This window comes from Rhinopithecus bieti, unplaced genomic scaffold, assembly GCF_001698545.2.
Source record: "Rhinopithecus bieti isolate Rb0 unplaced genomic scaffold, ASM169854v2 scaffold_9981, whole genome shotgun sequence".
NCBI classification, from domain to species: Eukaryota; Metazoa; Chordata; class Mammalia; order Primates; family Cercopithecidae; genus Rhinopithecus; species Rhinopithecus bieti.
The window spans coordinates 4,375,496-4,390,273 of record NW_016806838.1 but is presented as its reverse complement, the minus strand read 5'-3'; the positions used below and the strand labels follow the sequence as shown (position 1 = coordinate 4,390,273).

The window sequence follows — 14,778 nt, the reverse complement described above, 5'->3', positions numbered from 1 at the left end:
CTTTTTTTTCTTGGGAATTTGCTAATTTAATTTAAATTTCCATTTATATTGATTTAAATGACACCTAATATTTATCTTATTTTCTATTTAATACATTTCAGATCTGTAGGTCTTGTAGTATTTTTTGCAATCCTTTTTTAAATTTAAATTTTTCTGTTTTTCTTACCAGTCTTTCTAGAGATGTATACTATTTTTTTTGAGACAGGGTCTCACTTTGTCACCCAAGCTGGAGTGCAGTGGCATGATTTCAGCTCACTGCAATCTCTGCCTCCCAGGTTCAAGCCATTCTGGTGCCTCAGCCTCCTAAGTAACTGGGACTACAGGCATGCACCACCACACCGGGCTAATTTTTGTATTTTTAGTACAGATGGAGTTTTGCCATCTTGACCAGGCTGGTGTCGAACTCCTGGCCTTGTGTGATCTGCCTACCTCAGCCTCCCAAAGTGCTGGATTACAGGCATGAGCCACCATGCCTGGCCCCTAGAGATGTATATGCTTATTAGTTTTTTCAAAGAACCAACCTTTAGTTGCATTGATTTATTTTTCCCCTTTTATGCATTTGCTTTATTATATTCTTTCCCTTTTCGTATTTTCTTTAGATTTATTTTGCCATTCTTACGTAGTTTCTTTCCTTTTGTGACCACCAATGTAATTTCTTTATAGATTATTAGATCATTTCCTTTGAACCTTTCTTCTTTTTGGATGATTTAAGGTTTAAGTTTCCATGTAAGCATCTTGTTATGTGGCAAATGAGGGTCGTTTAGAAAGGTTTGTTTTGCAAGTTCAGATGAACTTAGGTAATAAAGGATGCCCCTTGCCTTCCTGGAAAGTGAGAGGACACTTTACAGAAGGGAAATGTATGCTCTGTTTTTACAGATTTTCTTGTGTCTCCTATCATCAGTTGCCTTTGCTCAAAATAATCCTTATGCCAAAGTGGCATATTTTGGAGTGGCATATTGTGTAGGGACCAGCCCCACAGGTCGGTGGGTCGTCTCCGTGTGCGGAGACAAGAGATTGTAGAAATAAAGACACAAGACAAAGAGATAAAAGGAAAGACAGCTGGGCCCGGGGGACCACTACCACCAAGACACAGAGACCGGTTGTGACCCCGAATGCCTGGCTGCGCTGTTATTTATTGGATGCAAGGCAAAAGGGGCAGGGTAAGGAGTGTGAGTCATCTCCAGTGATAGGTAAGGTCATGTGGGTCACGTGTCCACTGGACAGGGGCCCTTCTCTGTTTGGCAGCTGAGGCAGAGAGAGAGGGAGAGAGAGAGACAGCTTATGCCATTATTTCTGCACATCAGAGACTTCTAGTACTTTCACTAATTTTGCTACTGTTATCTAAAAGGCAGAGCCAGGTATACAGCATGGAACACAAAAGCGGACTAGGAGTGTGACCACTGAAGCACAGCATCACAGGAGATGGTTAGGCCTCCAGGTAACTCCACAAGAGGTGGAAGAGTAGAGTCTTCTCTAAACTCCCCCGTGGAAAGGGAGACTCCCTTTCCCGGTCTGCTAAGTAGCGGGTGTTCTCCTTGACACTGACACTACCGCTAGACCAAGGAACCCTCTGGTGGCCCTGTCTGGGCATAACAGAAGGCTTGCACTCTTGTCTTCTGGTCACTTCTCACTATGTCCCTTCAGCTCCTATCTCCATATGGCCTGCTTTTCCCTAGGTTATAGTTGTAGAGCGAGGATTATTATAATACTGGAATAAAGAGTAATTGCTACAAACTAATGATTAACAATATTCATATATAATCATATCTATGATCTATATCTAGTATAACTATTCTTACTTTATATATTTTATTATACTGGAACAGCTCATGCCCTCAGTCTCTTGCCTCAGCACCTGGGTGGCTTGCCGCCCACAATATTCAAGTTCTCTTCAGCAGATAGAGTGAGGTGGATCACTTTAGTCCAGTCAAGGATTTAAATGTCTCCAGGTTGTTTTTACAAGACTCAGCCTTACCTGTACTTCATCCCCACCCCTGACACATAACTCTCTAAGGGTTCTCAATTGAGAGCCTGGAGTTCTTCCCTAGAATTCGAGTTCTTTCACTCTATAGGAACTTGAACACTAATGTTGCTTCCTTATGTAACTTCAGAATTTTGTAAATGTCTTTAGGGAAAAACTAGAAGAACGTTGAACTCAGTTCCCCTGCTCTTTTCTTACTGGGATTCTGGCCTCTCTAACACCCTGGGATGGCTATAGTCTCAGCAAGTTTTTCTCCCTAATAATGACAGTTCTGTACAGATTTTGTAACCACACAATGGGTTATCTTGCTCACTGCCCAGATAGAGCCGATTTATCAAGATGAGGGAATTGCAATGGAGAAAGTTTCGTACACAGAGAGCTGGTTAAGTGAGAGACCAAAGCTTTATTATTACTCAAATCAGCCACTCCAACAATTTAGAGCCTAGATTTTTTTTTAAAGATGGTTTGTTGGGCAGGGGGTGCTAGGAAATCCGGAATGCTGTTTGGTTGGGTCTAGGGTGGAATCACAGGGAGTTGAGACTGTCCACTTGTGCTGAGTCAGTGCCTAGGTGGGGGCTGTAAGACCAGATAAGCCAGTTTACCAGTCTGGGTGTCTCCAGCAGGTCCTTCAGAATGCAGGGCCTGAAAAATACCTCAAACACCAATCTTAGGTTTTACAATAGTAATGTTGTCTGTAGGAGCAAGTGGGGGAGGTTAGTGATTTTGTGGCCTCTGGCTGCATGACTTCTGAGCCATAATTTCTAATCTAGTGGCTAATTTGTTGATTTTACAAACACAGTCTGGTTCCCAAGCAAAGAGGGAGTTTGTTTCAGGGAGAGGCCATTACCATCTTTGTTTTTTTTTTAGTTTGTTTTGTTTTTTGAGTCAGGGTCTCGCTCTGTTGCCCAGACTAGAGTGCAGTGGTGCAATTGTGGCCCACTGCAGCCTCGACCGCCCAAGTTCGAGCCAACCTCCTGCCTCAGCCTCCTGAGTATCTGGGACTACAAGTGTGCACCACCACACCTGGCTAAGTTTTTTATCTTTTATTTTTAGTAGAGACAATGTCTTGCTATGTTGCCTGGGCTGGTCTTGAACTCCTGGGCTCAAATGATCCTCCCACCCCAGCCTCCCAAAGTACTAGCATTACAGGCATGAGTCACCACTCCCAGCCTTTGTTTTAAAGTCTTCAAAGTCTTTGTTTTAAAGTTAAACTGTAAACCACATTCCTCCCAAAGTTAGTTTGAGCTGCACCCGGGAATGAATAAGGGCAGTTCTGGAGATTAAAGGCAAGATGAAGTCAGTTAGGTCAGATCTCTGTAATTGTCATAATTTTCTCACTGTTACAGTTTTTGCAAAGGTAGTTTTGGTTTTTTCTTGGGATCTTTAATCCCCTCTTACCCCACTCCCAGAATAGACAAATGCTGAGGGAAAAGCAGCTGCAGAATGCTGGCTCACCTCCTTGTGCAGTTCCCTTTCTCCCTGGTTTTCTCTCCTGGAGTCCTTGTCTCAGCAGCTCTCTAGTGATTTCAAACTTTTTTTTTTTACTTTTATTAAGCTTTTCTAGGTGTTCTTGGTGGAAGTGTTGGTCAGCCTCAAGCTACTGCATCATGACTGAAAGCAGAAGAGTACTCATAGTTCTTTAAAAAAAAAAAAACTCTTAATAATTATTATGCACACTCCTGGTTAAAAATAACTTGCCCTAGATATTAGTGGAATGTTTTATAGCAGCGGTATATTTTGAATCACAATTACCTTACAATTAACACAGTCTTCATTTTTAGTTTAGTCAAGACCTTTGGTCAAGACTTAGTACTGGCTGGGCACAGTGGCTCATGCCTGTAATCCCAGGACTTTGGGAGGCAAAGGTGGGAGGATCGCTTGAGGTCAGGAGTTTGAGACCAACCTGGCCAACATGGTGAAACCTCGTCTCTTCTAAAAATACAAAAAATTAGCTGGGCATGGTGGCAGATGCTGGTAATCCTAGCTACTCGGGTGGCTGAGACAGGAGAATTGCTTGAACCCATGAGGTGGAGGTTGCAGTGAGCCAAGATCATGCCACTGCACTCTAGTCTGAGTGACAAGAGTGAGACTCTGACTCAAAAAAAAAAGAAAAAACAGTGCTTATAATTCAAGTGGTGAGTATCATAGTTGTTCTCATTTATTAAATATGTGTTCAATCAGCATTATCCCTGTATGCTATGGCATGTTTAGTTTAAAAGTATAGGCATAGATGATGATGATTATTCAGTTGTGTTTTTCAGAGTCTTATAGGAGAATTTAGCCCATTTTGAATATGCTGTTAAATGGGTCATGAGCCTTGCAATACCAAATTGAATATGAATCATATAAAATGAATAAAAACTATAATATAAGTAAGTCGTAGTTTTGTTTTTGTTTTTGTTTTGAGATAGAGTTTCGCTCTTGTCACCCAGGCTGGAGTGCAGTGGCACGATCTCGGCTCACTGCAGCCTCCGCCTCCTGGGTTCGAGCAATTCTCCAGCCTCAGCTTCCTGAGTAGCTGGGATTATAGGTGCCCACCACCACACCTGGCTAATTTTTTTATTTTTAGTAGAGAGGGGATTTCGCGACGTTGGTCAGGCTAGTCTGGAACTCCTGACCTCAGGTGATCGGCCCACCTCAGCCTCCCAAAGTGCTCAGATTACAGGCATGAGCCACTGTGCCTGACTGATAGTGGTAATGCTTTTTAAAGCAAAGTGAATTGTAGGCATAAACATTAAGAAAGGCCAGGCACGGTGGCGCACACCTGTAATTCCAGCACTTTCGGAGGCCAAGGCAGGCGGATCACTTGAGGTCAAGACTTCAAGACCAGCCTAGACAACTTGGTGAAACCCTGTCTCTACTAAATATATATTAAAAATTAGCCGGGCGTGGTGGCACACACCTGTAATCCTAGCTACTTAGGAGACTGAGGTGGGAGGATCACTTGAACCCTGGAGGAGGAGGTTGCAGTGATCCAAAATTATGCCACTGCACTCCAGCCTAGGTGACAAAGCAAAACTCTGTCTCAAAAAAATAATAATAATAATGTTTTAGGGTGTTAAGTACAAGAAATATATGCCAAGAATAAATACCAAATAATGTCTGGTATTTAAGTTGAAAATTACTTTGAAAGGTTAGCAACCATTTCCTAGCATAAGGTGATAAAGCTGAGAACCTAAGGTCTTTTATTTTCTTTTCTCTTTGTAACTTTGAAAATATGCTTTTGTTTCTTTTAAAGTAAAAGCCTGAATATCCCTGGTTTTTGTTGGTTTGTTTTGGGTTTTGTTTGTTTTTAAGAGTCAAGCCGGGGCGGTGGCTTCAAGCCTGTAATCCGCACTTTGGGAGCGAGCGGTGCGGATCACGAGGTCAGGAATCGAGACCATCCTGGCATACACGGTGAAACCCCGTCTCTACTAAAAAAAAAAAATACAAAACTAGCGGGCGAGTGCGGGCGCTGTAGTCCAGCTACTCGCGGAGCTGAGGGCAGGTAGAATGGGCGTAAACCCGGAGCAGGCTTGCAGTGGCTGAGATCCGGCCACTGCCACACTCCAGCTGGGCCAGAGCAAGACATCATCTCAAAAAAAAAAAAAAAAAAAAAAGATCAAGCCTTTCTTGTGCCCAGGCCTGGGCCACGAATCCTGAGCTCAAGCAGTCTCAACCTCAGGCCTCACAGTAGCGGATAATTAGACATGAGCCACTTGGCCAGATACTTCCTGTTTTAATGGAACATTAGTAGCATGAACACCCTAGTAGTAGTAGTAGTACTAGTATAGTAGATACGTAGTCGTCGTCGTCATATAATGAACCACCATTATTATTTATTTATTTTACTTATTTTATTTTATTTTATTATTATTTATTTTTTATTTTTTTTTTGAGACGGCAGTCTCGATGGTCGCCAGGCTGGGAGCCGCAGTGACTGTATCTCAGCTCCACTGCAAGCTCCCGCTCCTGGGGTTCACGCCTTCTCCTGCCTCAGCCTCCGGAGTAGCTGGGGACTACAGTGCCGCCACCTCGCCCGGCTAGATTTTTTGTATTTTTAGTAGAGAGGGTTTCACCGGGTTACCAGGATGGTCTCGATCTCCTGACCTCGTGATCCGCGTCTCGCTCCCACAAAGTGCTGGGATTACAGGTTTGAGCCACCGCGCCCGGCCCTATTTTATTATTATTATTTGTTTAATTGAGAGAGTCTTGCTCTGTCACCCAGGCTGGAGTACAATGGCATGATCTTGGCTCACTGCAACCTCTGCCTCCTGGGTTCAAGCAGTTCTGCCTCAGCCTCCCGAGTAGCTGGGATTACAGGAGCCCACCACCATGCCCAGCTAATCTTTGTGTTTTTTAGTAGAGACAGGGTTTCACCATGTTGGCCAAGCTGGTCTTGAACTCCTGACGTTAGGTAATCCACCCACCTCGGCCTCGCTTGCTGGAATAACAGGCATAAACCACTGCACGCAGCCTATTTTTTTTTCGACACCCCATAAAGACAATTAAAATCCAATCTGAAAATGTGGAGTATGTGAACCATCTCTGTTAACATTCACCTGAAACTAAAAATGCTAATAAGTGCCTTGATTGGTGGGGGTTTACGTTCTAACAATATTAAGTTGTCTCTCCACCAAACTTCCTTTTACTGCCTGCTTTAAGTCCTGAAGTTTTCAAAGGTATATTTAACTGTATAGATTTTCTACTTGTCTACTGACTTTAGAATTTAACATCTATATTAGAATACATTTTTAGTATATTCTTAGACTTCTGTCTTCTGCATTTTTGTTCCTACTTATTTGGGGTTTTTTTGTTTTTTGTTTTTGAGACAGGGTCTCACTCTGTCACGCAGGCTGGAGTGGCGTGATCATGGCTCACTGCAGCCTTGACCTCCCAGGCGCCGGTGATTTTCCCACCTCAGCCTCCTGGGTAGCTGGGAATACAGGTACATGCCACCACACCCAGCTAATTGTTTTATTTTTTTATGGAGACAGGGTTTCACTGTGTTGCCCAGGCTGGTCTCGAACTCTTGGGCTCAAATAATCCACCTGCCTCAGCCTCCCAAAGTGCTGGCATTACAGACGTGAGCTACCGCACCTGGCCTTGTTCTACTTTTTGATGAAACTTTTTCTGTTGCTAATTACCTGATGTTGACTTATGTGAGACCTGTTTAAGTTGTCACCCAGTATCAATAACACTCTAGAATCCTAGGGGAGATTAGCTATTGAGGCTGGAAAAGGTCAGGGGGAGGATCCATGATCTTTTGTATCAGAGTAAAAAATTAAGTATTCAAAGTAACATTAGACTTTCTGACTCTATTAGGGCAGATTAACACCATCAAAATGGCAAAGAGCAAAATGTTTGAAGTTATATTGTGTTATGGAGGTTATGAAAGGGCATGGCCCACATTGTAGGTAGAAATAGAAATTGTTAAGCCTTTTTGTGGGAACAATTTGGTGATATCATTAAAATTTATTATGTGCATGCTCTTTAACTGATTACTTCCACTTGTAGGAAATTATTCTATAAATATTCCTACAACTATACAAGGTGGATATTTGTTGCAACATCTTTTTTAATAGCATAACACTGGAAACAACCCAAATGTCTGACCAGTGAAAGCCTGGCTAAATTAAATCTGATACAAAAGTAGACCTAGTTAAAAAGAATGACGGACATTTGTATGAACAATGTATGTAATTTGTAGGTAAAAAATGTACAAAACAGTATAATATGCTATCCTTTGTGGGAAAGAGATAGATATAATTATATATACTTGTGTATACTTAACATACACTTTATGTATTTATGCATTTTATATATGTGTGTGTTATATAGTATATACTCTAATTTTATACATATATAAAAACACAAGCTCTGTAATTATATGTATATAAAATACATATACCCATACCATCTCTTCAAGAATATGCAAGGAGCTACTATTAACAGGGTTTGCCTTTAGAAAGAAGACCTCAGGAGCTAGGAGACTTACTGACTTACTTTTCCCTATTGCATTTAGTATCATTTACATATATTTTCTTATTCAAAATAAAATATGTATACACACACACACACAGACACAAAGAAACAAAAAATAAATCTCAACTAAGGAAATTAAGAGAAAATATTGCTTCATACTGAGTTCTAGAGAATCTATGCATAAACCTCTGGATCCTAGAATAATTATACCATACCATTATAGGTGTCTAAATGTCTCAGTTAAGGACAATTTGCAGCCTGATTCAGAGCCCCCACCCTGAATTATCTTTGAATAATGAGCCTTGGAACTGTCTTCTAACATCTTTCTGGCATCTGGTATAATTGTTGCTTCATACACGTGGCAATTGGAGTAAGTAATTGTTATTTAGAAATACACAATAATACATTTATAATATATAGTTGTGTTAAAAAAGGTTTAAACTGGCGGAGCTAAACAATGTTGGTGACTTTTTTTAGTTTTCTTAGTACGTAGTTTTTGATTACCATGCACTCTGATAAACTTTGTTTTTAGGCTCGAATGCTCATCACAGAAGAAAACTTGATGAGCATTATCATTAAGACTTTTATGGATCATTTGAGACATCGAGATGCCCATGGCAGATTTCAGTTTGAACGATACACTGCTTTACAAGCCTTCAAATTTAGGAGAGTACAGAGCCTTATTTTAGATCTCAAGTAAGTTTTCGCTTAATTATTAAACCAATCGCAGTTTATAGAAAGTCGATGTTTATGTTAATTGCCACTGTCACTTTTATCTTGTTCAGGTATGTGTTAATTAGCAAACCAACTGAATGGTCAGATGAGCTGAGGCAGAAGTTCCTAGAAGGGTTTGATGCCTTTTTGGAATTACTAAAATGTATGCAGGTATGTAAAAACTATTACACTTTTCTTTTCCTTTTTTTTTTTCTCTTTTCTCTTTTTGTTTTATTTTTATTTTTTATTTTTTTTACGAGATAGGGGTCTCCCTGTGTTGCCCAGGGTGGAGTATAGTGGCTAGTCATAGACACAACCAGAGTGTACTATACCTTTGAACTCCTGGGCTCTGGCAGTTCTCCTGCCTCAGCCTCCTAAGTTGCTTGGGACTAGAGGCACAGGCACAGGCCCAGGCCCGGCTTCTTTGTTTTTGTTGTTGTTGTTCGCTGAAATGAACAGCTTTCTGTCTGCGCATCTTTTCATTTTGTGTACATTTCCAAAAGATCAATTTGGTTGGCTGCAATTCGGACCAGGAAGCTCCTCTTTAATTGGAGATTCTTAGAAAGGTATGGAGCAAAGGAGATCCCAGCAAAGATTCTGCGCCATCTACTGCTCTTGGGTTTTTTCTGTGTTGGTTGTTCTGTTTTGTTTTGTTTATGAGATGGAGTCTCACTCTGTCACCCAGACTGGAGTGCAGTGGCACAACCTCAGCTCACTGCAATCTCCACCTCCAGAGTTCAAGTGAATATCCTGCCTCAGCCTCTCAAATAGCTGAGATTACAGGTATACACCACCACACCAGCTAATTTATTGGTTTTTTGTTTGTTTGTTTGTTTTGAGACTACTTTTTTTTTTTTTTTTTGAGACGGAGTCTCGCTCTGTCACCCAGGCTGGAGTGCAGTTGCTCAATCTCGGCTCACTGCAAACTCCGCCTCCCTGGTTCACACCATTGTCCTGCCTCAGCCTCCCAAGTAGCTGGGACCACAGACGCCAACCACCATGCCCGGCTAATTTCTTTTTTTTATTTTTAGTAGAGACGGAGTTTCACCTTGTTAGCCAGGATGGTCTCGATCTCCTGACCTCGTGATCCACCCGCCTTGGCCTCCCAAAGTGCTGGGATTACAGGCATGAGCCACCGTGCCCGGCCAATTTTTTGTATTTTTAATAGAGACGGGGTTTCACCAAGTTGTCCAGGCTGGTCTCGAACTCCTGACCTCAAGTGATCCACCCACCTCAACCTCCCAAAGTGCTGGGATTACAGGCATGAGCCACCACACCTGGCCAGTTTTGGGGTTTCTTTTGTTTTGTTTTGTTTTGTTTTGTTTTGTTTTTTGATACAGAGTTTCTCTGTTGCCCAGGCTGGAGTACAATGGCACAATCTTGACTCACTGCAACCTCCGCCTCCTGGATTCAAGTGATTCTCTGACCTCAGCTTTCTTAGTAGCTGGGATTACAGGCACCTGCCACCATGCCCAGCTATTTTTTGTATTTTTAGTAGAGACAGGGTTTCACCCTGTTGTCCAGGCTGATCTCAAACTCCTGACCTCAAGTGGTCCGCCTGCCTCAGCCTCCCAATGTGCTGGGATTACGGGCATGAGCCACTGCGCCAACCACTTTTGTATTTCTTTGGTTTCCACTAATGTTCTTTCTTTAGAGGTTACAAGTTTATTTTTTTAATATCCTTTCTTGGAAGTATAGTCAGGTTATTTGAGAAACTGTAGTCATTTTTGATTTTGCTTTTTAATGTTTCCATGTTTCTTTTCTCTCCTTCATGTGATATTTATATAATACAGTGTAGACCTTTTCCCCTGTTTAATTCTCTTTTTAGGAAACATCCCTATATACAAAACAGAATCTAGAAGTAGAAACGAACAGGTATATTTAACCAGTTATAACTGTAAGAAGATAGGTGACGTCTCTAAAAATCTGAGCAAGTACTATTATGATTTATTTAGTAGCCACCTGGCTTTCTTAAGAAAAGGAATGACCAAAGTTGACTTATCATTTTTACTTTTATTTATTTGAATTCATTTTTATTTATTTTGGAGGTGTAGTCTTGCTCTGTTGCCCAGGCGAGAGTGCAGTGGTGGGATCTTGGCTCACTGCAACATCTGCCTCGTGATTCTTCTGCCTCAGCCTCCTGAGTAGCTGGGATTACAGGTGCATGCCACCACACCCGGCTAATTTTGTATTGTTAGTAGAGACAGGGTTTCGCTATGTTGGCCAGGCTGGTCTTGAATTCCTGACCTCAAGTGATCCACCCACCTCGGCCTCCCAAAGTGCTGGGATTACAGGCCTGGGCCACCATGTCTGGCCTGACTTATCATTCTAGTTCCTAGGTTGGGTGGTAGTTCATGGGTGTTTAATTTATTATAATACTACTATGTTTTTCATGTATCTATAAAAACAGTAGCTACTTTGGTCATTTTTGATACTTGAAGTATTCTGTATTCTCTATTATTTAATAAGTTCTGACATACTAGAATAGGCTAGTTTCTGAGCAGTAATTTTAATTGAAAGCTATTTATTGTTTTGCCTTCTTTCAGGCTCTATGAAAACTTTTAATTGCATATTAGGACATAATATTTAAACTTTAATATATTAAAAATACAGTTATAAATTCAATAACATTTTAAAAGCTTGTCACATTTCTTTTAACAATTTTTTCTATAGACAATAGAGCTAAAAAGGAAGGATTATTGCAGTGAAATATTGAAGTATTTTATTGCCTAAAACAGATCTTGGAAGATACCTCTGAAATAATGCATTTATTGGGATTTTAAACTTATATTTTAGAGAATGTTATATAAACACATAATTTTAAAAGCTATTACTTTTCATAGTACTTAAAGTTTCCTGTTAAAACTTATACCTTCTATGTTTTTATAATCAATATATATTTCTTCTACATTACTTCTTAGGTTTCCATATAAAAGAACAACTATAATTTTCATTCATATATAATTTTTTCACTTCCTTTAAGGGAATGGATCCAATTACACGTCAAGTAGGACAACATATTGAAATGGAACCAGAGTGGGAAGCAGCCTTCACACTACAAATGAAATTAACACATGTCATTTCAATGATGCAGGACTGGTGTGCTTCAGATGTGAGTTTCTTCTAGGTGCGGGAGATAGGAGGAAAGTGGAAGAGGGAGGAATAAGCAGAATCCTAAGTAAATTTTGAGGAGACCTAGAGAAAATAGTGGTGATACTTAGTTCATTAAACAGCGTATTTTCCTTCTCCACCTATAAACTCAGTAAAATTTTAAAATTCTACAACCTTAGGAAAAACTTGAAAAATAGAGAAGGAAATAATCCAAATTGTCTCTTCCTAAAGTAACTATCTTTGTTTTTTGTTTTTTTTTTCATAATCCCTTCTAGACTTTGAGAATATAAAATGGTAGTTTGTAAATTTATTCAAAATAAAATTTTATTATTGGTACATTTGTCCTAGGTCTTAAAATTATTTTGGCCTTCCTTGGCGATAAAGTCTAGATGAGAGCCTGTATACGTTATGAGGTTAGGGAAGGTTTCTGTAAGGTCTGAACAATGTGTAAAAGTTAATGGAACAAAGAGTAAATGATATTCGTGACTGAGAAGACAGCTGCATTATAGTCTGTGATGACAGGAACTAGGGTAGTCCTAGGAGCTATTGAAAGGTCTGTGGTTGGAGCATAGAAGTAGAGAACAGAGATTTGGGCACAGGAGTGATTTTTCAGGGCCTTGGCCATGTAAAGAAGTTTTTAATATAATTCTTTTTTTTTTTTTTTTTTTTTTTTTTTGAGACACGGCTCACTCTTGCCCAGGCTAGAGTGCAGTGGTGCAATCTTGGCTCACTGCAGCCTCGACCTCCCCGGGCTTAGGTGATCCTCCCACCTCAGCTTCCCGAGTAACTGGGACAACAGGCTCTCACCACCACACCTGGCTAATTTTTCTATTTTTTGTAGAGACATGGTTTCACCATGTTGCCCAGGCTGGTCTTGAATTCCTGCGCTCAAGTGATCTGCTTGCCTCGGCCTCCCAAAGTTTTGGAATTACAGGCGTGAGCCACCACACTCAGCCTGCATTTTATTTGAATTGAAGTGGGAAGCCTTCAGAGATTACCATCTCTCTATTAAATTCCCTGCTTCAACTCTTGCCTCCTTTATTCATTCTCCATACAGTGACATGATTCAATTTACATGTTTTTTTTAAATTGCTCTGTATGGAGAATGGATGAAGGGAGCAAGAGTCAAAGCAGGAATTTAATAGAGAGATGCTTGGCAATGCCTTAGAGTTACTAGAGATACAGAAAAGTAGCAAGTTTTGAGAGAAACTTAGAAGATGAAGTTACCAGCTTGGTAGTAGATTGGACAATGGGGAATGGGGGAAAGGAGGGTACTGGAATAACTTCTAGATTTCTGTACTATATGGGTAAATGTATCATTCACTGAGATGGCGGACATTGGAAGAGGGACCAAGTTTGGGAGGGAGAATTGAGTTTGGTTTTGCCCATATTGTTATTTGAGGTACTTACTTAATGAATTTGAGGTGCTTATTCAATGTTGTAGAAACTCAACCTTTTGAGTAGCTTACAGAAAAACCCTCTTTTTTAGGAAAAAGTGTTAATTGAAGCTTACAAGAAATGTCTCGCTGTACTGATGCAGTGTCATGGTGGTTATACTGATGGTGAACAACCTATCACACTAAGCATTTGTGGACATTCAGTGGAAACTATCAGATACTGTGTTTCCCAAGAAAAAGTTAGCATTCATCTCCCAGTTTCTCGCTTACTTGCAGGTAAAGCGTTTCCCCTAAAATAAAACCCTAAAATTATCTTTTAAATTGTTGTTTGTGGTTAATATCTGTGAATACTTTGTGCCAGACGTTATTCTATGATTTCTACATCATTAACTTATCCAATCATCACATCGTCCTGTGAAGTAGGTATTATTATTAAGCTTCCTTCACAGATGGGAAGACAGAGGCATAGAGAGTGACTTGCTTAGTAAGTCACACAACAAGAAAGAATCAGTTGGCATTATGAGGAAGTTTGGCACCAAAGGCCATGTTTATAGCTGTTATACCGTAGTACTTCTTTAGACTTAACTACAGATACCACATGTTTTATCATTTCACCGAATCCAGCTTCACAGTCTGTGTTGTTAACATTCAAATTAATCTGTCATTTAAGCAATTGCTAATCACTTGAAGCCACCCTACGTTTTCTCTTCTTTTTTTCTCTCCCTCTGAGCTGTTTCGTATATTTATTAATAGCCTTTTATGCAACAGGTCAAGAACAAGGCCATAATGGGGTGATAATTCTTTTAATTTCAAGTAGTTGATTTATAAGCCACTTGTAATTAATTGCTGGAATGTCTGAAGCTGCCGTCTTACGTGGCCAAAGTCTTTAAATATGTACTTATCCATCTCTGCAGACTCATTTCAGTACGGCTTTCATATTTCTTGATTCTAGGTATTCTTATCTTGTTCACACACTGTTGTTTTCTTTAGTTCCATTTTAACTCAGAACAGAAAGAAATTTTGAAGGTATTTTTACTCATTGTAAAATATGTAGTTTATGTTAAGTTTGTGGCTCAGTAGCTTAATGTGATGTGAGGGTGTGTTTTTTGTTTTGTTTTGTTTTTTTCTGGAGGAGATTATGGAGAATTTGTTTCATTTCTTCCTTAAATGTTTGACAGAATTCACCAGTGAAGTCATCTCATCTGATGCTTTAGTTTTTGGAAGGTTACTAATTACTGACTCAATTTCTTTAATAAATATGGGCCTGTTTAGGTTATCTGTTTCTCCTTGTGTGAGTTTTGGTAGTTTGTGTCTTTCAAGGAATTGATCCATTTCATCTAAGTTATCAGATTTGTGGGCCTAGAGTTATTAATATTCCTTTGTTATCCTTTTAATGTACATGGGATCAGTAGTAATGATTCCTCTTTCATTCTGAAGGCATTTTTTTTCATTGTTCTGAGACCTATCACATTATCCCACTGATAGACCCTTGCCGTGGGTATATTATTGAAGTCATGGTAATTTAAGATAATTACTTACTGTGAGGCTTATAAAGTTGTTATTCCTAGACATATGAATATTAAAATGGTACAATAGACCATTACCTAGAAT

At 39.9% G+C, this 14,778-nt stretch overlaps 1 protein-coding gene across 1 annotated transcript in view; it reads left to right on the top strand.

Moving 5' to 3' along the window:
* Positions 1–14,778, top strand: part of UBR2 (ubiquitin protein ligase E3 component n-recognin 2) — a 137,051-nt gene that overhangs the window by 64,917 nt on the left and 57,356 nt on the right. The window contains 4 exon segments of the mRNA XM_017878221.1: positions 8,478–8,641; positions 8,731–8,830; positions 11,643–11,771; positions 13,260–13,443. Of these exon segments, the coding sequence (XP_017733710.1) occupies positions 8,478–8,641; positions 8,731–8,830; positions 11,643–11,771; positions 13,260–13,443 (577 nt within the window).